At 42.6% G+C, this 23533-nt stretch overlaps 2 protein-coding genes across 34 annotated transcripts in view; one reads left to right on the top strand and one right to left on the bottom strand.

The window, feature by feature from the left end:
* ABI1 (abl interactor 1) overlaps positions 1-3148 on the top strand; it is a gene marked incomplete at its 5' end in the record, with an annotated part of 109450 nt that extends 106302 nt beyond the window's left edge. For all 33 annotated transcript variants that reach the window (XM_079699248.1, XM_079699241.1, XM_079699231.1 and 30 more), the window contains one exon: positions 2366-3148. In XM_079699248.1, the coding sequence (XP_079555374.1) occupies positions 2366-2541 (176 nt within the window). In that variant the 3' untranslated portion in view covers positions 2542-3148. The remainder of the gene's footprint in view (positions 1-2365) is intronic.
* Positions 3149-4499: 1351 nt separating this feature from the next.
* Positions 4500-23533, bottom strand: part of PDSS1 (decaprenyl diphosphate synthase subunit 1) — a gene marked incomplete at its 5' end in the record, with an annotated part of 45972 nt that continues 26938 nt past the window's right edge. The window contains 4 exons of the mRNA XM_079699943.1: positions 4500-4752; positions 7466-7546; positions 13229-13342; positions 13446-13526. Coding sequence (XP_079556069.1) covers positions 4612-4752; positions 7466-7546; positions 13229-13342; positions 13446-13526 — 417 coding nt within the window. The 3' untranslated portion in view covers positions 4500-4611. The remainder of the gene's footprint in view (positions 4753-7465; positions 7547-13228; positions 13343-13445; positions 13527-23533) is intronic.

Here is a 23533-nt window from a genome sequence, read left to right as displayed (position 1 = left end):
AGTTTCAGGTGTACAGCAGAGTGATTTGATAGCTGTATATATTGCAAAATGAAATAGTTTAAACTTGTCAGCCATTCAGTCTTGTCACAACTACTCAACCCCACTGTTGTAGCACAGAAGCTGTCGTGGGGACTTGCCCAGCGGCCCAGTGGTCAGGACTCGGCGCGTTCACTGCTGAGGGCCCCGTTCAGTCCCTGGTTGGGGAACTGAGGTCCCAGAAGCCACGCAGTGTGGCCAAAAAAAAAGAAAAAAGAAAAGGCAGTTGTAGACAGCACACAAGTGAACGGGCACGGCTGTGCCCCGGCAAAATTTCACAGACAAACCGAGGCACCGGCTTGGATTTGGCCATGGGCCACTGCTTGCGGACTCCTGGTCTAAACCAGAGTTGGTATTTAGTAGGGTTAGAGTCCAAGCCTTCAGTAGTCACCTTTGTAAATCACAAGATGACTAAAACCTGGTTTAATAGGAGTTCAGTTGAATATGTTAACCCAGCAGTATGACATGACTCTTCCAGAAGTCAGATTCTTAGGGTACATTAGCTGAACTTCAACCTAATATGTACAAATCTGATAATATTCATTTATATTAGACCAGTATTATGTTTTAATTTTGAGTACCATATTTCAGGATCTTGCAAACAAGGATGCCTTCAGAGGATATTCAGGAGGCTGAAATTATCTAGAAAGTGCATCTATAAAAAGAAACAGCTGAAAGCACTGTTTTTAAGTTGAGGAAAAGAAGATTTCAGAGGGACTAGACAGCTATTTTCAAATTTTTATCATGTAGATAGACGTAGATAAGAATATTAGATTTCTATTTCCAAAGAACCCTACGGTAAGTACATACAGAAGGGAGAGTTTAGATCTTTATATGGAGTTAGGGTCCTGGAGATAGAATGGACATTGAATGGTTAAATACTCAGCAGTGAGAGTTATTAAATGAGAGAATATACGCACTGGGGGAGGGGAAGTTAGGTGGGACTAAGTTTCATTTACAGAGGGGATTTGGAAAATAGAAACAATTAAATTGACAGTGTTTTTATCAGCTCTTTGTACAAGTAGAACTAAGAACCCGAGGAAATAATATTTTCATTTTGCTGAATGACTTTGAGGGTATCACGTGTTGTCATGATCAGTTTAAAAGTCATCTATACCACTCAAAATGTGACTCTGATGTTTATCCCTAGCAGTCACTGGGTTTTCTTGGGTGGTTATTTAGCCAAAATACGAGGATAATAATTTGACATTATTTATTCTGTATGTTTTGGTGTTTTTGAAACTGGTATGTTAAGTGAGCTTGTGATCACAATACTGTGATTCTGCTACAGGATTAAAATGGAGAATGGACTTGTTGAGTTTACTTCATATACTGTTTTGTAAAGGGGAAAAAAGATTGGCTGTTTCAGTTTAGCAAATGATGCTGTGGATCAGTACTTCACGTCTCTTCCTTATTATAATTCACTGGTTCAGGATAATTATGGGGCAAAGCCACCTTCCTTAAGGGAAAAATGAGTTCTAGAAGATCTTAAATGTCTTAAAAACTCTATTTTAAGAAAAACACTACCTGAGGTAAGTTAATGAAAAAAAAGTTGTATGACTACTGTTTCACATATACTAGAAAATTACATATTTCAGAATTATGTTGTAAAGACAGAGGAAGGAATAATTAAATTCATAAACCAATAGTTTGGAAAGCTGGTAGTTGTTTGATGCCTTTCCTTTCCACAGCACTGTTTGCAAAGGAAGTGGATATTTTGAACTCAGCATAATCACAGAATTGCAAAATGGTTCTCTAAGTCTTAATTAATGAGTCTTTACTCACCTATTTCCCCTTTAAAAATAGAAATTCTTGTTGACCTTTAAGGTGTGCGTGTGTGTGCGTGTATGTATATGTATATTTAAATCTAGGTATAGCCCCATAAACTACATGAATATTCTCCTGCGATGAGTAGGGTATTTACCTCCCAGTATATTTTTAAATTAGATGGTTGTTACCTGGTTTACTGATTGGCTACGCAGCTTTGCTATTTTGAATAGTGCTTTGCATGTGGTTGGCACTTAGTAGATATTTGAACGAATGAATTGAAACATCTAATAAGTCCTACAAATCTTTCCTACATAGGTTGGTAGAAACTCTTGACTTCTCTAATTTAGTTAGTTAGTTGTCAGTTTGGCCCGAAGATCAAGCTAGTGATTTAGTAACCATGGTTGGATACTTGACCTACCTAGATATATAGATTTAAGAATTAAGACTTTTCATTAAAATAGTTGGGTTGGCTATACTGTTAATTGGCATTACATTTTAAAACTCGATTAAATGTTGGATATAGTGCACTGACATGATATTTCAACTCTTTTCTCCATAGTTGTGGCAATATATGATTATACAAAAGACAAGGATGATGAGCTATCATTTATGGAGGGTGCAATCATCTATGTAATAAAGAAGAATGATGATGGCTGGTATGAAGGAGTCTGCAATCGAGTGACTGGTCTGTTCCCTGGGAACTATGTTGAATCGATCATGCACTATACTGATTAAATTTTTGCTTTTAAAGTAGGTTCTTATTATCACTCAGTCATACTGTGGGACCATTATGGTTAACGGGATTGTCTTAAAATGTGCCCATATGTTCAGGACATGCTGTTTTATTGGTATAATTGAATGTCTACCTGTAAGCATAAATCTCTGAGGCAGTTGGTGTATTGCTAAACAGCAATCTATACAAGAGGCTGTCTGTCACTGATTGTGCTTATATACTTACTTACACATTGTTAACTTCATGACCAGCCTAAATATTCTGGGGGTGTAGGGTATAATATTTCACAAATCATGATTCAGATTGTGCCATTACATGTTTCAGTGCAGCATGGTTACTAACGCTCTGTCAGACTAATATTAAAATCAGAAAACTTAAATGCTGGTGCTGGTCATACTTTTTGTTTAGACTCTCTCATTCTTGAAATATACTGTTTGTTTAAAGCATGCATACAAATTTATGTATTGAAATATACTTAACAAAATCCAAGATGCTTCCAGTTTGTGTAATACTTACTTGGAGTACTTGTACTTAGGTCTCTTGAAACGAATTGAGTCTCCAAGATCTCCATGTGAAAAAAGACAATTGGGTTACCTGTAGTCTTGTCATTTGTACCGAAGTTTTTTAATGAGTGAATTTGCATTATAAATTTTTTCCATTCATAAATACGTAAGTGAACCAAAGGTTTTTGTCCTTTCCTTCACTGGTTTGCTTTAAAAAAAATAATAACAGATACTGATTTATGGCAGAATTATGGTTCTATTTTCTCAATATATTAACTTGGAAAAAAAATTTTAGCCTTATCTCAACCTATCCCAACAGCAGTGGCTGATTTTTGTAGAATTTAAAATCTGAGATGGTTATTTACAAGTCAGTCTACTGAATTCCTTTTCTAAAGTAACTTTTTCAAAGCTAAGAAAATGTGTCAAAGTGCATATGCTGTAGGTAAAATTCTTAAGGATTGCTCTATCAGTCCTTTGGTTTTCCAGTGGACTGTGATATACTAGTTCAATGAAAGGAAATGATAATCATCTTTTACATATTTTTTTGGTAGCAGTGGATGCGATTGATTTTTGAATACGCACTATTTAACCCATTACCTGGCACTAGCAACATGAAAAGAGTTTAAAAATAAAATAATTGGGGAAGAAAGGTGCACCATGTATTAATCATTGAACAGGGATATAGCTGACCAACAGATTTGTATTGTCTTTTGACATAACTGAAATGCAACACGTGCACTTTGTGTGTCTCCTCTTAACTTAAGGGAGGGTTAGAGGGATGTCTTCTCTTCTTCTCGTGTGTACAATTCTGTACTGCCTAGGATATTACAGTAGAGGACTCGGTTGTGGGTTTCTGTGTATTGAGGATTTGTTTGGATTTCAAATTACAGTTATGTACTGAGCATTACGGAGAACAGCATAGTAAATGGTAAGACTAGTGCAAAACGTTTATTTCTGAAAATTAAAGACCATTATTGTTACCAAATCAATGTGACTGTTGCATACGCATTTTGCCTTTGTTAATTTTAAACATGATTTCAGTATCACTATTGATCAGTTACCTTCTTCATTTTTTAGAGTGGACTGTTCTCTTAATTTTGTATATAACCTGTTGTCTAAATTTTATGTACAGTCTTTTATAATAAACCATTCTCCTATATGAAATTTTGGATACTGTTAAAAATCTAACTAATGTGGATTGAAATGTAGACTTCACAGTTTTATGATCTTTACTCCTATGGTGAAACAAGATAAACCATTTGAATTTTAACATTGATTTATTTGTGTAATGGCTTTACATGTGGATATTAACCATGTAAACAATACCACATATAACCATCAAGTACCACGATTAGAGTTTACAGGACTAGAATGACAGATTCAGATGGTTTAATTACATTTAAAAAGTTTTCTGAAAAACTTTGCCAATAAAAAAAAGTCCCATTAATAAGGTGGAAATTATTTTTTAAAATGAGTTTTTGGTTATCTGCACATGAAGCAAAGTATACTCCACAAAATTCTTTAGGCACAGTCTGGTAAAATAGCTGCCAGAAATAACAGAAAGAGTTGTCACTTATCTCTTGTGAGCACAATTTCCGAAAGTTGTATGAGGGCGTCTCTTTCTGGGGATGGTCGAAGTTTACTGATCTCTCTCACTGCTTCACGGCAGTACCGCTGGGCGAGGTAGGTTGTCTGCTGCACACCATCGCTCTATGGGACAAAATACAACAGAACAGATGCATGCCACCCACTGGGATCAGCTCTTAAATTCCTGCTATATGAATTAAAACATACTTTTGAGATCCCGTTAGTGAAGAGCCAAACTGTGTTTCAAATGTTCTCTCTCCAACTCACAGAGCTTCCTCCGCCCACTTCCTTTAGGCCCCTTTCTCAGACTGAAGCACGTTTTTATTGTATTAGCATGCCAAGGAGTGAATTCATTAATATCAAGTAACCTTCTCTTTCCCCCTATTTTTCATTTAAGCATTAGAGTTTTTAAAAAGTTCTACATATATTAAAATCTATACAGTAAAATTCCAAGTGAAAGTTAACACACATACATGATAAATAAAAGTACAGAAGAGCTTACGATGAAAAGCAACAGTTCCCTTCTTCCAAAGGCACCAGTTTTATCTGTTGGTTTTAATGTTTCAATTCGTAATTTTAGTTATCTATTGCCTTTCTGCTAAGAAACACAAGGATTTAGCCCACCCATACTGTCTCCTAATCTGACCACTGACTGCTGTCTTTAGTTCTAATACAGATTACTGTTGTCACATCATGTAGCATCGACTTCTGACTTCACCTTATGAGGATACCAGTGCTCCTTCTCTTTCCTCTATCTTTACACTAAAGATTTGCATTCCACTCTGTACCCATGTTTTTATGTTGGTTCTTTCTTTCTAAAAGCTAAACACTAATAAAATAATTACATTTACTATTTCCGTTATGTCAAAATGTTTACTGCAGAATCAAGACATGTATTTCCTTCTCCATGGTTCCCTCTGTCATTCAGAACAGAATATGTGTAGCATCATGGTTGAGAGGCCTCTGGTTTTCTGAACCAAGTGACACAAAATGACTCAAAATACGACACACTTTAGTTTGCTTTGCCTTACTGTACGGAAGCTCACTTCTGAATATAACTGCCTCCTTCTCTTCGTTACTTAGACTGACTGCTTTGTAGCTCTGCCGTACAGCTGCCATCACAGGATGACTTTTCATTGAACTCTGGTTAATTCCACTGGTTTTAGTACCCATGTCTTTCTCTTTTTGGTGTTTCCACGGTTCTGTTGCACATCAGCAAATAACTTAGCCAGAATCTGTGTACTGGAAGTCAACTTTTGCATTCTTTGTGTGACAGTGACATTGGCCGGCCTTAGTGGATGGTTTACTGGACAGATTCTAGGTTGAAAATGTTTCCTCATCATTTGGACGGCCTTGCTCACTGCCCTCTAGAGTCCAGGGTTTCGCTGCACCCTGAGCCAGTGCTGAACTTTTCCTTTTGTAGGTGACCACCTTTTTTCTGATTTTTGTTTTTCGAGTCTCTTCCTGGAATATTTGTTGCATGATTGTACTGATCCTGTTAAGAGCCTTTCTCATTTTCTTCTACTGCTGTTTTCATTTTGAAGACTTCCTCAGTGTCACATTCCAACACTTCTTCGGAGTTGGCTTTTCACATTCATTTAAAATTTCTTAGAGCTCGTTCTTATTCAGTTTTTTGGAAAATATTATCCTGTTCATGTTTGATGCAGTATTTTTGAATCCCCGTATTATTTTTCCTGAGTCTGTTTAACTTGGTCTCACTCTTTCATTCAGTGAGCTTTAACCAACTATTTAGCAATCCTACTAAATAAACCCGACTTGTCCATTCATATTTAGTGAGGGAATAGGGGCTAGGAGCCCTGCGGCTGAACAGGCGGCTGGAGTTCACAGGTCTTTGGAACATTCCTGTGGACTTGTTGCCTACGTGCACTTCTGCCCAGGCTTGCTGGAACTTCAGTGTGTGGTGTAAGAGCCACAGTTAATTTCCCTCTTTTCAGTCCCACTTCTCACTTTAGCTGTCAGTAACATCATTATTTCTGAAGCCATGACCACTCCCAGGTATACTGCCTTCTTTATCAGCTCCCGCTGCCCTCACACTGAGTTTTTAATAGTACAGCCAAACTGCCCTCTAAAAAGGTGGTAGCCATAGCACGTTATGATTAACCATATAGAGTTAAGGGGTTTTGCTTTGTGGAAATTTTAAAAATCTGAAAGGTAATTACTTGGAATTCTTTCAAGTATTTGACTAACGACAGATCTCAGACTACAACTGCTTACTAAAAATGGCTCACTCACTCTCATTTGTGAGACCTTTTGGCTCCAAGCGGCTCATCTGCAAAATACAGTGATCCAAACTGAAAATGTGCAAAAAGATCTGGCTTCCACAGAAAAGTTCTGAGGATATGTGGTGCTATATTTGAAATAAGCTTATAGCCCCTGAAGGTTAAAGTTTAATTTGCTATGTTGGTTTAAAATTTTTTCAAAGGTACCGTTTCTTTATTTGCACATTTACTGCAGTTATGTAGGATGGACGAGGAAAGCCCAGTTTCCTAGGGCTCGGACAGGAGGGCAGCAGAGCTGCTGTGGTGGACGCGGGGGAGACTGGCTGCAAACCAACAGGCCTTACCCCTGACTGCACGTGGGAACCCCTTCGAGCTTCACCAAAATATTAGGGTCCAAGCCCCACCCAAGGCCAATTACATTAGAATGGGAAGACTTCTAGAAGAAAAATGCATAATATAACTTTGTCCTTCTCAGTTTTTGCCGAATCAAGAATTGATCAAACTTGGTCTTGTGTCAAAGATTCGTTACGTTGTTTAAAGAACTCTTCTGCCACACGGCACCTGCTGTCGCCGTTCTCCTTTCTGGATCCTCTCACCTGTAATACGTACTGTCTCGCTCTGTCCACGTCTCCTGGTGAACTGAACCGTCTCATTACCATAGCATTCATTTCTGGGAACTAACCAGAAAGAAAGAAAACCTATTTAATGCTCTTGGGAGAAATCAAATGTTCAAACACTAGTAGGTAAAAACAGGTAACAAAATCCACAAAAGTGATTAAACGTGTAAACGGTGGGGGCGGGGGAGCAGTACACGAGCGATTACAAGCAGCGGAGCTAAGAGGACTCCCGTTTCCGGGTCCAGGGACGAGCTGGTACCCAGGAAGGGCAGCCGTGGACCCGTGTTCCCTCCACTGTTCTGCTGTATCCTTGGTCCAGGGCCGAGTCCGAGACAGAGGAGCAAGCGTTCACCTCTAAAATCTTACTGGCTTCTCTTACGGATCTCAGCTTTAGGGGCCTACCGGGCTTCTCCCCCGAGGTTTCTGATTAAGTAGCGCTGGGGCCCGAGCATGCACTTCTAACATGTTCCCAGATGCTGCTGGTCCTGCTGGTCTCTGCTGACAAATCAGAACCACTGGCCTAAGAAGAAGGTGGGCAATCTGCTTTTAGTCCGAAACACCCGAAGGCTACCAAGGTCTCTGAGCAGAGGGAATCACAGGCAGGGCTCCGCGAGGCGGCTCGTGGAGGGGACGAGGGCAGCGCTGCTTGACACCGGCCGGCCCTGGAATCACGTGACCCTGCGTCATGGTTTTAAAAACTCTTCAGTCATTTCTAATATGCAGCCAAGGTTGAGAACCATCAAATTAGAGGAGACAGAGGTAGAAGCAGCAGTCGGGTTACTGTAGTAAATTCTAAAGACCAGTGGTAAGCTGATGGCAGTAAGAGAAAAATAGAAGACAGCTACAAGACGCGTTGAAGACAAAATCTATATTCTACGGTACTTGGCAGCAAGGTAGGAGAACTGCCGCCATGATCGGACTTGGGAGGCGGGAAGCCAGGACACCAAACCACTTCACTGTCTAGCCTGGAGCTCTAGTCCTGGTGTGGCCACAGCTGAGCCCCTCAGCCTGCTCATCTGTGTTAGGAAGCGGCTGAGCTACCTGATCAGAAATCTCTTAGTTCTACCAGCTTAGGGGTCCGTGAAGTAAGAGTTAATTAAGAGGGGTCTGGTTCTGGCTGCGGCAGTGCTCGCAGCAGCTGCCAGCGCTTCCCTGGCAGTGAGCCCGAGGGATGAAAGCAGTTGTGGTCCTGTAGCCACCGCCTCGGTATTAGTAATCCTAGAGGAAAAATAGGGCACAGAGAGAAAAGTCTCAACTAGATGATGGCAAGTGAGGACTTAAGACTGTTCCTTTCAGAGCAAAGTACGTGTCCAGACAAAGCACAGGCTGCTAGTAACGTCCTTATGAAATTTACAGAGCCGGCAGCTGGTCAGTTCTTAAACGAAAACCAGTAATTAGTTTTAGGTACTGGCTTTTTAAGAATAAAAATTGAAGTTTCATAGGAAACGAATCAGGAAAGCTCAAATCAATTTTACTGGTCAAAAGTCAAATCAAGTAGGCATTGGTCTTAGCTTCTTAATACCACATTTCAAAATTGGATTTCTAGAAGGCTGTATATCCTCAAAGCTAATGTGATACTGTCCTGGGCATCTGGTAAAATTACCATTTTTAGGGTAGATGAGCTTTTTCTGCAGCACCAACAACGATGGTAAAATGTGCTGATTGGGTAGTTTCTGATTCCTTTTACTATAAAAAGCACTGAGAAAGCAAAATTTGAAAAAAAAAATTTTTTTCTCCATTGAGTGCGACTACATCCTTCCTTTGACACATGCAGTGTGTGCAATCTTAATGTGCAAATATCAATATCAAACTCTTCCCTGAGGCACTCCCCTGTGCCCAGAATGTGTGAGAAGAAATGAGTAACATTAACAGGCAGGAGGAACACTGGCCTGCCCGCAGATGTGCTGAGAAATAAAGTTCCTGTTGGCCTAGGCTCTGGTTTTACAAGTAGGAAAATCACCCGTGGATGAATCAGAGTCCAACTGTGAAATCTGTCCATAAACTCACGACAAAGGCGATCAGTAAACTGTAGTGAGCTTGTTACTCAAGCAGGAACTTGGGTGACTCTAAGGCCACAACAGTCACAGCGAGCAGAAGCCCGTGCAGCTGGTGCGGGGCTGGTGCTGGTGACAGCAGTGGAAGCACGACTACAGGCTGACATTTAGGTCTGCTGACTGATCGCAGAAGGAAGGAGAGAGCTTTTAAAGGGTATCTGGGAACTAATGGAATCTCACCAAAAAAAGAGAACACTTCCATTTGGTTTGTGAAGATCTTGAAATCCAACCTCTATAAAGGTTTACTTTAACGTAAGGTTTTTGTTTTTATAGACAGTATGTGTACACATATACATGGAAGGACAGTCACCTCTGAGACCTCCCCAGCAATCCAGAAGCTTTTCTTAAATCCCCTGTTGTCAAGAAACCCCTTCAGAGAGAGGTCAAAAATAGTGAATTCCAGACAGAGGGAGTTTCTATCAACAAACTCCAATTTCAAGACAACCCAGCATGCTACATGAAAGAGGGAAAGTGGTTTCCCAAGGTTGCTTGTCCTGGTCCAGTGAACCTCCACGTTCATAAGCAGAAAAGTTCAAAGACTAATTTATCTAATCTGCAAACAAAACTCACCTACCTATGGAGAAAGGTGACAGACATCTTGCCACTACTCCACTAAACGGGCAGGTTAAGGACAAATACTGAAGGCCGACACTGAGACGACTCTGAGTGTCGTCAGTGCCTTTTCAGAGCGGGATCAGCCAGTCCTCTGCTCTGGGCGGCCTCCCAGGGCTCAGGCCCATGGGGCACTTGCACTGGTCCCCGCGAGCAGAGGCAGTAACACTGCAGCGTGTGGTGAAACGACACTGGTCTTTGAAGACATGGAGTGTTTAATTGCCTGTGGTGCCGTTTACGAGAGGTTACATTCTGGCCAAGTTTTGAGCATCACTTTCTTACTTGTAGAAGGCACATAATACCTACCACAAAAAGGAGTTGTGAGATCGGAGTTAACAAACAAAAGAATCCTTTGCAAATTATAAAAACAATGCATTTTCATTAAATGGAGATAGGGCACATTCTCATGTTATTTTTGGAACTTGTTTTACCCCAAATCAATCTTAGCTCCAAAATCTTGACAAATTTCTGACCAAGAACCTAATTTTTGACAGTATCATCTGTTGTAGAGCCTAAACTTGATGTTTTAGTTGAAAAGAACTTAGACGGATCTGACCTAACTTTTGGCCCATGCGCCGTGAGACAGAACAATCAGTCTGCTTAGGAAACAAGTCCTGTCCAGCGCCGCATCCTGCTCGGCCTTATTTGTGTCCCTTTCCTAAGGCTGCACGATGTGCCTTTTAACTCCTTTTCCTACTGCCTTCTGGACAGACAGGAAAAGCGCTGTCTGGTGAGGGTGAGTGTGTGCCTTGTGATGCTGGGATTTCCCAGTGATACACACAGAACTGTGGTTTGGGACACTGGAAGCTTCTGTTTGTTCCTTTTCCTTGCCTTTTTAAACCATCATTTTTTAATCTCTTGTACATAACTGACAAGTCAATCTGTAGGAATGGTCCATTCCCCCGACTTTGCCCCTCCATATCTGAACAGAGCATTAGTCATACTCCCTTGTGTAGAGAAAAGCAAATGCATTTCTTTTGAAATATGTTCGTGGTGAAACACAATCAGAAGAGGCAAACATTCTCAGTCATCTTAAAATTGAAGCAGGACTCAGCTGTTAACTTAGTATCACGGGGCTCATGACAATTATTTATACTTGTAAAGATTTCTATCAGCACAGCCCCCAAGGCTTTTTAGTAGATACAGGCTTCTTCAGGGAAAGCTGCCTTCCTCGGCCATCCTGATAACCCCAGGGCTGCAGCAGCTCAGTGCACTCGGCCCAGCTTGTTTTCCTTATTCACATTTCCTCACCAGGGCCCGGGGAACAGACTCATGTCTGCAGCTGTGCACACGGCGGCCAGCGCCTCGCCTTCCGAATCTGAGGATGCCTTACATTTACGTGGCTCGTGAATCCTCTGCTTTTTTGTGGGTTAATGGTTAAAAAAAAAAAAAAAAAAGTCCCTCACTCATGCTTTAATGCACACAAGGGGATTTGACAGATTTTTGCCAGAACACGGCACACGTATGAATACTCTCCTTGAGTTCTGGGTGGGCGAGTCAGTCTGTGTGGGAGAAGGGAGCCGCTCCTAGCAGCACTTGCACTTCTCACCTCTGCCTCAATGTCCTGAGAGGCTGCCCGGAGCCTGGTCACCAGCACCTCCATTCCCTTCCCTCGTTCCTGGGTTGACCGCTGTCCGCTACTGGTCTGCCCAAGGTAAGCAGCCCAGCCCCCAAGCATCAGCCTCCTCTGAGGGTCACCCCTGTTTACGGCTCTACTAGTGACTAAAAGATGACCTCTCCTTTCTTGCACCAGCAACTGATCGAAAGCAAGGTTTCTGTAATCAAAATGGAATCATCAAGGTCTATGGAAGACATGATTTATCTTTGTAAATTTTGAGAAAGAATAGAGGCCAAATCTTCAGAAGACTAAAAGTTACAAAATTTTAGATCAAAGAGCTAATTTCTGATTTCATGGCATGGCGATGCCCATTTTACTGCTTTGCTCAATAACAAATTAAATACTACTAAGACGAAAATCTATTAAAAAGCTGTCCAAATACCAGCTAATGCCCTACTTCTTTCAAAGAGCGTCTGGCACAGCCAGAAGCAGCGTGGCCAGGGGCCAAAGCAGGCTCTGGAAACGCCTGCCTTGCAAGTCACCTCAGCATCTCTGAAGCTTCTCCTCAGCTTTTCATCCATATTAAGGAGAATATGAAGGTAGCTTAACTTACTTCCTTAACTGACAGCCCCTCAACCTGGAGAAAGGAGGAATTATGTGGTTCTAGTGCATTCCACTGACTTCTTGACATTTTTGAGGCAATGGCTGAGGCTCTCTGAGAGCAGCAAACAGTCCCATTAAACTTCTAGAACTGGAGAATTTCTCATGCTTGGAGGCCTTCCTGTGCTTGTTTTAAGGGGCTCTGAGGCACAGCCAAAGTCCAGCCCTATCATCAAGATGTAGACACCACCCGCCTTGTCAGTGCCCAGAACACACGGAAAGAGTCACCATGCTTCCTTACATGCACACAGCGCTTAAGTTACACAGTATCTGCATGAACATCATCTCACTTAATCCTCACAATGACCTTGGGAGGAAGGCTGTCATCTTCTCAATGTTACAGATAAGGAAACGGACAGAGTTTAGACGTGGAATGACTGGCCTGGACACCTCAGTCCTGGAACTAGGATCACATCCAGAGCTGTGGTCTCTCAGAAATGCTTTCCATCTCCTCCTCCTCTAACCTTCCCATCAGCCATGCCTGGCAGGTCCTGGTCCTGCAGGGCTTCTCAGCAATGTGTCCAAGGGAGTTCACAAAACATACCTGCTGGGACTTCCCTGGTGGCACAGTGGTTAGGAATCTGCCTGCCAATGTAGGGGACACAGGTTCGAGCCCTGGTCCAGGAAGATCCCACATGCCGTGGAGCAACTAAGCCCGTGAGCCACAACTACTGAGCCCGTGAGCCACAACTACTGAAGCCCACGCGCCTAGAGCCCGTGCTCCGCAACAAGAGAAGCCACCGCAATGAGAAGCCCACGCACCACAAGGAAGAGTAGCCCCCGCTCGCCGCAACTAGAGAAAGCCCGCGCGCAGCAACGAAGACCCAATGCAGCCCCAAAAAAACCCAAAAAACATACCTGCTGACAAGCAAATAAGACGGGACCGGTGGCTAACCCGAGCTTCAGGTCGGCCGAGGTCGGCTTGCCCATCCGGTCAGAACATGAGGTGAAGTCCAGGACGTCATCTATTAGCTGGAAAGGGAGAAAGGGCTGTCACAAGCACCACCATCCCAGTGTCCCCGCCACCCTGCCCGCTGGACCAACAGGCCGCACTCTTACAAAGCAGCAGACCAACCTGAAAAGCGAGTCCCACGTTTTTTCCGTATTGATAGGCAATTTCATGCACCACTGGGTCAGGGCATCCCAGGACAGAGACCTGAAACAGAGGATCCTGAGATAGGCTGCTGGCAGGGCGGCGGCCCCGGAGGGGGAGTCATGCCTCCTTCCTCTTAGAAAAGAGGCAGTGAGGCTGGATTATGTGCAGTCAGGAGAGACTGCTATCAGGAGACCAGACACGTACAAAGTACCTGTGATTCAAACGTTTGTAATGAAAGGATTTCAGCCTCAGATAGTTTTCTTAAACTTTAAGAAAACTCTCCTTTTCCCCCTTCTTTCACAGGATAAGCCATCTTTCCCACCGCTTAGAAAAAACCGAGTTACAACTAGACCAGTTCTGCTGGTCAGCCTTTTTGACACGCAAATGAAAGAGACTCCAGTATTTGAAATGCTGGCTTCCAGCACTCAGCAAACCTTGCCCAACTGTTGGCATTATTTTTATTTTTCCACCGACTTACCCTTGTTTTAGGGATAGATATCTAATCTGATCTAATTGTACACAGGATGTTGCCATGTTTATTTCCCCATTTGTAGTCCTTCCTTATAATAATTTTTGGTGATTTCACTTAATTCTGAAACGCTATTATTTCTTGATGTGTCTGTAATAGCCTCAAGTCTCATGCCCCTGTTGCTGTTTCCATATTTCTCTCACAAGAAGTCATGTAACTGTATAAAAGCCTTTTTTTCCCCCTTTCCAGTGGGGGAGAAATAGGACTTCTAAGTCTTCTGTAAAACTCCAAAAAACCCAGCTGGCACTGGCCACTCAGTGCATTTCCCGCTGCTCTGCTAAGCATGCAAAGCAGGCCCCGCCACATTTCAGAGAACGGAGATGGTAAAAACCAAAATGGGGTTGGGGGGGGGGCTGGGAGGAGGAGAGGGACACTCCGCTACTGGAGAGGGAAGGTCTGTACTGACCCCCGGAGAGCCAGACGGTGCTCTTCTGGCCCGCACAGTCACCACGTAACCTTTGTGTGTCACTGAATCTTTCTGCGCTTCAGCTTCCTCATCTGTAAAATGCAGGCTCTTAAGTGCCTACTGCAGAGGGCTGCTGTGAGGAATACACGTGATGCTACCTGTAAACACTCGGCACAGGGCCGGGCAGCTAGTTATAACTCCGTATGTCCGCTGTGACTGTGAACAGTCCTCCTCCCCTCCACTGGATGCGGAAACAGGAGCCTGGAGAGTGTCCAGGCACCTCTGCTGCAGCCAGAGCACAGAACCTGCTCGGCCCTGAGAAGGCTTCCGGTGACTGAATGAAGTCTGTGCCTGTATAATGTTTGGCCACACATCCTCGATGAAAAAGCCCACATCATAAAAGGCCAGGCGGCCCCTTACTTGAGTGAATAATAAACTCAACTGCTTTCACCAGCAAAGACCTTACCACTGGCAGGCACTGACCCACAGGCTGTAAGGAGGGATCTATGAGACCACCCAGGAGACAGTGTAGAAGTTTTGAAAGAAGAAATGCATCAACTTGTCTGAGAGAATGAGTGTATGGCAAGGCCTGGGCAGCCTGGGATACGCTGAGCTCAGAACACAATGACACCCCCTTCCAGGCAGAAATAACTCATAAAGCAATTCTGTAGACAGGGTAATGCTGTTTCCTCAACACAAAGCAGCACAGAAATACAAACTTCCTTCTGAGAAGTCAAAGATTTTTAAAAACTCCATTCTATTTCTAAACTCAAAGAATTAAAATTTATGGAGTATATATGATGAGCACTTTACATTATCTTAGTTAAATTTCACAACATCCCATAAATATTTCTTCTGCGGCTGATGACAGTAAAAGCTAACAATCACTGAGCACGCTCTATGGGCCGGGCGCTATTCCGATTTCTCCCATTTTAACTCACTGAGGAGGCAGCTGCTGAGACACAGAGGGGACCAAACATTGCAGGACAAGGAGACGGTGGAGTCAGGACTGAGCCCAGGAGGTCTCCTCCAGAGACTCTTCATCACTCGGCTACACTGCTTCCAATGGGCCTCAAAGTCAAGGCTCAGAGAGGCCAAGTCACGTGGCCCAGGACGCATAAAGCCTTGAGGTCTGCCTGCGCTGCCTGCTGCAGCTCACAGGCGCGGACGCAGAAGCCCGCTACTCCTCAGCGGGCAGCTTCCGGCCCCCAGGCTGGGAAGGGACATTTCTGCTCGATGTCCACCAGTGCAGAGCAAAGAGCACCCCTCACCCCTGCAGAGGCCTGCTCCCCCGACCCAGGTGAGGACTGTCTGGATCTGTCCTACCCAACCAGGAAAGGCAGAAGCACTGCAACCCCCAAAACGGCAAAGAGGTGTGCTGATGGAAGTGAATGCTTCTTGTCCTCAGCATCACAGAGATGCCTCAAGTCTTTCTGGAGAAGCGTGGAGAACCAAGAGTGATTCGGTAAAAGAAAGCAGAGCTCAGCTAACTGTTCTGCTTGAAGCAGGCCCACAGCCAGGCCACGTGGTGCACACGTGCGTCTCTGGGGGGAAGGTCCACGCCTTTCAGGAGACTCTCCTACGCCTTGCCTCCAAAAGGTCAGAAAGTCCTGTTTACACTGGCAGGGGCACAGCACTTGACAATTATCAAGCATCTCTATCTTTAAAGGGTGTGTTTACACCCCCATAAGAGTTAATATACGTACTGTGGTATTATTTATTAAAAATAATGGAGGGACTTCCCTGGTGGCGCAGTGTTAAGAATCTGTCACCAATGCAGGGGACGTGGGTTCAATCCCTGGTCTGGGAAGATCCCACATGCCGCAGAGCAAGTAAGCCTGTGCGCCGCAACTACTGAAGCCCACGCGCCTAGAGCCCGTGCTCCACAACAAGAGAAGCCACCGCAATGAGAAGCCTGCGCACTGCAACAGAGAGTAGCCCCTGCTCGCTGCAACTAGAAAAAGCCCACGCGCAGCAACGAAGACCCAACACAGCCAAAATAAATAAATACATTAAAAAATAATAATAATAAATAAAAATAATGGAGATTATTGGAGCTCCACCATTACACAAAAAAAATCAAAACAGGTTGTTGTCAGAAACCAACAGAAAATATTGTGAGAAAACATTTTCAACATAGTTATCACAGATGATGGGCTAATATTCTTAATATATAAAGATCTCTTTAAAACTGAGAGGGAAAAAAGACCAACCACCCATTAGAAAAATGGGCAAAAGACATGAGTAGACAATTCACAAATATTAAAGACATAAAAACGGCCCTTAAGGATCTTAAAAGGAGTTCCACTTCACTCAGAAAGGAGAGATGTAAATTAAAACCCCACTGTAATACCATTTCTCATCTATCAGACGGTCAAATATTAAAGTCTGAGGCCACGTTCAGTTAGTGTAACTGTAGGGAAACAGGCAAGACCCGCCCCTAAACTGCTGGTGGAAACGCATACACACAGCCCTCATGGAGGGACGTTTGACAGATTCTAACAAAACCACATACACCGTTACTTTAAAACAGAGCCCAAAGGCACACCTCTAACAACACAAAAATACATCTGCACAAGCTTAGTCATTGCAGTGTTATTTGTAGTTATATCAGAAATCGGGATGTCTGTATATAGGAATGCTGAGTAAACCATGCCATGTCCACATGGTGGGATACGATGCAGCTGTTTAAAAAGAGGAAGAGTCTACAAATCGGCATGGACTGACATCCATTGTATACTGTTAACTGCAGAAAGCAAATGCAAAAGCAACACAGAAAGCAGTAGAGTATAATACTGATTTTTGTTGTAAGAAAGAAGGGGAAATAACATACATGTATGTGCTCATTTGTGTAAAAAGAAACACAGGAAGGAGGAAGCAGACACTAAGGAGACTGGTGACTTACAGGGTGGGTGGAAAGGATCGGGTAGGGCCAGGGTGAAAGGGATGAGCGGGCAGTCACCTCTTGTACACTTGACTTCCGGAGCCACGTTAATGCTTCACATGCTAGAAACAACAATCACCTCGAAACCAAAGCACAAAATCAGTCAGAATGGAAGGGAATCCCTAAAATGGAATAAAAAGGAACCGAACTATATTTCAAATAATAAAACCACTGCAGCGAGACAGGGAGAAAGGTAAATTTTGAACACAGAACTTTGACAATGTTATCCTGAAGCTAAAGACAAAAGGAACTATAAATACTGAACTACTAGGTTTTCTCACAGAGATATGAGCCATCAATTTTTAACCCCGTATGGTATATTCTAGGATTGAGCAAATAAATATGTTGCGGAGAATGGGGTCCATGTTTCTTACTTTTGGGGAAGGAAGTTACAAGTAAGGAAAGACAGAATGTTGGTATAAGTCATGAAACCTATAGTATGGTAACAATATGGTACCTCAGGGGTTTGAATAAACACAGATGGATAAAGACACAGCTATACACATGTCCACATAGATTACACACACACACATTCTCTAGCTGTGTCCACTGGGAGAGCCTAGGAGCGATGACACCCAGTGTCCAAGTCTTGGTTTCTAAATACCATTCTCCACCAAAAGGAACCAGTGCCCCTTGGAGAAATGATGGACCCCAGCGCTGGGGAGGACAAGACAAGCTTGGAATATCTCCTGCCAGAAATTAAGGAAGTACTGAAAGAATGACAGCGACAGATTAAAAGGACACAGGAGTCAGGCTGAAGGGCCTTTCCCATTGGCCAAATATGGGACAACTGAGCATTAAAATAACAGTAATGGTTATAATCCATAGACTAAAATAGAACCCAAGAGTCCATACAGATAAGCTCTTCCTTAGAATAAAATACCAAGTCTACTGTAGAAGTGATGTGCAGAAGAAATGACGGAATTAAACCGTCATTTGGCAACTGTCTCAGGAAAGAATCACAAATAGATGTTAAAACCAGAGTCAGAGTTTGATATGAAACAGAACCATTTACATAATCTCAAAATACTTCCCCCAAATAGGGAAAAACAGTAAACTTAAATGGAAGAACCTGGTAGACACGACCTTAACCAAGTGATCAAAATGAATGTACCAGTAACAGGACAAAGGGACACGGTGCACCCGGCCTCCCCATGTGATGACCTGCTGGGACAGCATGGCTCCTGTGGTGTGCCTGCCCCAAATTCACAGCCTTGGACCCCATGTTGAGAAATACCACACAAACCCAACCGGAGGGGCTCAGCGACATAACTGGCCTGTACTCTTCAAGATATCCAGGTGATATAAGGACAAGACTGAGAAACTGTTCCAGATTAGAAGAGACCGAAGATGCAGGACAGAGAGAGGAGCAAGACGACGGAGCAGGAAGACGTGGCGCGCACCTCCCCCCACAAACACACACAGTAAAAATACACTGACGCGTGGCACAATTCTCACAGGAAACCAACTGCAAACTGGCAGAAGATTTCACCTACAACTAGAGCTACAAAAAAAGATCTCTACGTAACTGCATAGGCCGAAAAAAAAAGGCATCAGGATGAAACTGGTGCCCCTGGGAGGGATGGGGAAGGAGGAGAGGTCCACAAAGGCAGGCCCTTACCCTGGGGAGCCCCCGTCTGCTGGGAGGTCCACTGGGATAGACAGAAGGGCTGGAGGGGCCTGGACTCTGCTCGTGAAGAGTGCGTGTGTGCGGGCTTACCAGCAGTCACAGCCCAGACGGGCACTGCCACCTGCCACCTCACCACACCTCCCAGTCCAAAACACACGCCAGATGGGGCTACTAGTATAAACAGCAGCTAGGCACTGAATCTCAGGAGGACAGGGGTGGACGGGCCCTGGAGAGGACTTGGTCTAGTTGCATGGAGACAGCCGGGAGGGCCTGGTGCGTGATCCAGGCCGAACCTCAGAGCCCACTGTCTGCGTGCACATAGTGGAGGTGGGTCCGTCAGTGGTGGACTTGGTATGCAGACTTAGTGCACACACCAGGTGATGCCACAGAAATGCTCGTCTTGGGCGGACAGCCCCTGGGGAGGAGTACGCAGCAATTCGTTCCCCAGCAGCTATGCTCTGGTTTGCCCGCCCCACACCCCAGCTTGGAGCCGGTTCTGGGGCCAACAGGTCCTGGGAGAGGCAGTCCAAGCCCCAGGCAGCAGCACAGCCACCTGCAGCCACAATGCTCCAGCCCTTAGCACCAGCCCACTCCACACCACAGCATAGCACTAGGTCTGGGAAAAACACAACAGAGAAAGGGACATGACCTTGGGCCACTTCTGGGCAGAGGTGCAGATGCCTGCACTGGTGGCGCATAGTTTCATGGTGGCCACATGGGCCTCACTTGCTTCAGCACTCACCTCCTTTGGAACAGAGCACGCTCTCAAGGGCAACAGAGGCTTACTGAACCCAACCCTTAGGGCACCTACTCCAACACCTGGGGAGCAGACCTTGCCCCTGACAGGGCTGTGACAGCCACAGAGCAAAGAGGAGGTCCCGCCCAACTTCCAGTGCAGGCTCTGGTCACCACAACACCAATCACACCCCTTATCAAGGGGATAATAGCCAGCACACTCTACAACATGGCTGGCATCCACACCAAAAACAGGCCTCACACCAAAAATATTGGCTCACAGTCTACATGGGAACACTCCCACATAAAAGCACCCCTTGAAGACCACAGTAGACAACTGATTCTCCTAAATTCGTAGAAACAGAGAAAGTTAAGTAAAATTGAAAAAGCAGAGGAATTACTCCCAAAAGAACAAGAGAAATACCCTGAGAAAACAACCAATAAAACAGAGCTCACCAGTCTACTAGACCCTGAGTTCAAGAAGGAGGTAATAAAAATGCTAAAGGAGTTAAGAAAAACTATTGAAAGAAATGCTGACCACCATAACAAGGAACTAGAAACTGTAAAGAGGGACCAATCAAAATTAGACACATCATTTATCAAGATAAAAAACAATCTAGAAGCAGACTAAATAACGCAGAACAAATATGTGATCTGGAAGATAGAATAATGGATATCACCCAATCAGAACAGCACACAGAAAGACAAATGAAAACAAATGAAAGCAACATACGAGATCTATGGGATAATACAAAGCGTGCCAACCTATGCATAATAGGGGTTCCTGAAGGAGAAGAGAGAGAGAAGGGGACCAGAAATGCATTTCAAAAAATTATGGCTGAAAACTTCCCAAACCTAAAGAAGGAAATAGATAGCCACGTACAGGAAACACAAATAATCCCAAACAAGATGAACCCAAACAGACCTACAACAAAACATATCACAATTAAAATGGCAAAAGGTAAAGCTAAAGAGAGAATTCTGAAGGCAGCAAGAGAAAAACAGAGTCAGTTACAAGGGACCCCTCATATAAGGCTATCAGCTGATTTCTCTGCAGAATCTTTGCAGGCCAGAAGGGAGTGGCATGATATATTCAAATTCCTGAGAGGGAAAACCCACAATCTAGGGTATTTTAATCAGCAAGATTATCATTTAGAATAGAAGGAGAAAGAATGAATTTTTCAGACAAGCAAAAACTAAAAGAGCTCATCAATACTAAACCTACCCTAAAAGAAATATTGAAAGGCTTTCTCTAAATAGAAAAGAAGCAAGAATCTATAGGAAAGAGAAAAACATAATAGGAAAGGCATATATATAAAAGGACTGAAGATCACTTAAATAAGACAGCACACAGATGAAAAAACAATCAAAAAATTTTGTAAAAATGATTATAACTACAATTAACAGCAAAACGATGAACATGAAGATGTAAAACAGGACATCAAAATCACAAAATATGGGAGAGGAGTAAAAAAATGTAGATCTTTCAGAATATATTTGAACCTATCAGTCTAAAGTAAGTAGATATTGTTATGAGTCTACATACTTGAACACTAGGGTAACCACAAATAAAAAACATACAACAGATTCACAAAAACCAAAAAAAGAAAGGAACTCAAGCATAATACAAAAGAAAACCATGAAACCACAAAAGGAAAAACAAAAAGAAGAAATTATCAAACAAGAACTACAAAATCAACTGGAAAACAAGGTTTAAAATGGTAATAAATACATATTTGTCAATAATTACGTTAAATGTCAATGGACTAAATGCTCCAGTCAAGACACAGAATGGCAGAATGGATTAAAAAAAAAAAACCTAAAACCTACAATATACTGCCTACAAGAGACTCACCTCAGGGCAAAAGGCACACAGATTCAAAATGAGGGGATGAAAAAAGACATTTCATACAAATGGGAAGGACAAGAAAGAAGGCATAACAATATTCAAATTGAACAAAACAGGCTTTAAAACAAAGCGCATAAAGAAAGACAAAGAAGGACATTATATAACGATAAAGGGATCAATACAAGAGGATATTACAGTTGCTAACATATATCCACCCTATATAAGAGCACCTAAATACATAAAACAAATACTAACAGACATAAAGGGAGAAACTGACAGGAATACAATAATAGTAGGAGACTTTAACACCCCAATGACATCAATGGACAGATCTTCCAGACAGAAAATCAATGAGGCAACAGAGGTCCTAAATCACACAATAGACCAGTTGAACTTAATTGGTATCTACAGGACACTGCATCTAAAAAAACCCAGAATACACATTCTTCTCAAGCATGCATGGAACATTCTCTAGGAACAGACCACATACCAGGACACAAGATAAGCCTCAACAAACTTAAGAGGACAGAAATTATTTCAAGCATGTTTTCTGGCCACAACGTTATGAAACTAGAAATCAACCACAGAAAGAAAAAGGGGGAAAAAAATGAACACATGGAGACTAAACAACATGCTACTGAAAAACCAATGGGCCAATGATGAAATCAAAGAGGAAATCGGAAAATATCTCAAGACAAACAAAAATGAAAACACAACCTTACAAAAATCTACAGGATGCAACAAAAGCAGTTCTTAGAGGGAAGTTCATAGTGATACAGGCTTTCCTCAAGAAATAAGAAAAATCTCAAACTAAACTACCACCTAAAATAATTAGATAAAGAGCAAACAAAACCCAAAGTCAGCAGAAGAAAAGAAATATAAAGATCAGAGAAGAAAAAAATAAAAGAGAGATTAAAATATCAATAGGAACTTCCCTGGTGGCAGTGGTTAAGAATCCACCTACCAATGCAGGGGACATGGGTTCGAGCCCTGGTCTGGGAAGATCCCACATGCTATGAAGCAACTAAGCCTGTGCTCCAGAACTACTGAGGCTGCGCTCTAGAGCCTGCGAGCCACAACTACTGAGCCTGTGTGCCACAACTATTGAAGCCTGCGTGCCTAGAGTCCATGCTCCGCAACAAGTGAAGCCACCATAATGAAAAGTCCATACACCGCAACAAAGAGTGGCTCCCGCTCACCACAACTAGAGAAAGCCTGCAGAGCAACGAAGACCCAATGCAGCCAAAAATAAATAAATAAATATATTATTTTTTTAAATCAATAAAACCATGAGCTGGTTTTTTTTTTTTAAAGATAAACAATATCAACAAGCCTCTAGCCAGGAATCACCAAGAAGAAAAGAGAGGACCCAAATAAACAAAATAAGAAATGAAAGAAGAGAAGTAATAACTGATATCACAGAAATACTAAAAAACATAAGAAAATACTATGAACAGTTATGCCAAGAAATTGGACAACCCAGAAGAAATGGACAAGTTTCTAGAAGCATACAGCCTGCCAAAACTAAGTCAAGACGAAACAGATAATTTGAACAGTCCGATCACTAGAAGTGAAATAGAATCTGTAGTAAAAAAAAAAAAAAAAACAGGCAAGAAAAAAAATAATAAAAGGTATCCAAATTGGAAGAGAAGAGGTAAAACTGTCTCTATTTGCAGATGACATGATACTCTATATAGAAAATGCTAAAGACTCTACATAAAAACTATTAGAATAAATGAATTCAGCATGGTAGCAGGATACAAGATTAATAAAAAGAAGTCTGTTGCATTTCTTTACAATAACAATGAAATATCAGAAAAAGTAAAAAAAAAAAAAAAAACAGAACAAAACAAAACAAAACCTCATTTAAAATCACTTCAAAAAGAAAAAGAAACCCCAAAACCAACTTAGGAATAAACTTAACCAAGGAGGTGAAAAATCAATACGTTGAAAACTATAAAACATTGATAAAGG

Source organism: Hyperoodon ampullatus (genome assembly GCF_949752795.1).
Source record: "Hyperoodon ampullatus genome assembly, chromosome: 3".
NCBI classification, from domain to species: Eukaryota; Metazoa; Chordata; class Mammalia; order Artiodactyla; family Ziphiidae; genus Hyperoodon; species Hyperoodon ampullatus.
Note: the sequence above shows the minus strand (reverse complement) of the source record. Positions and strands in the feature narration are given on the sequence as shown.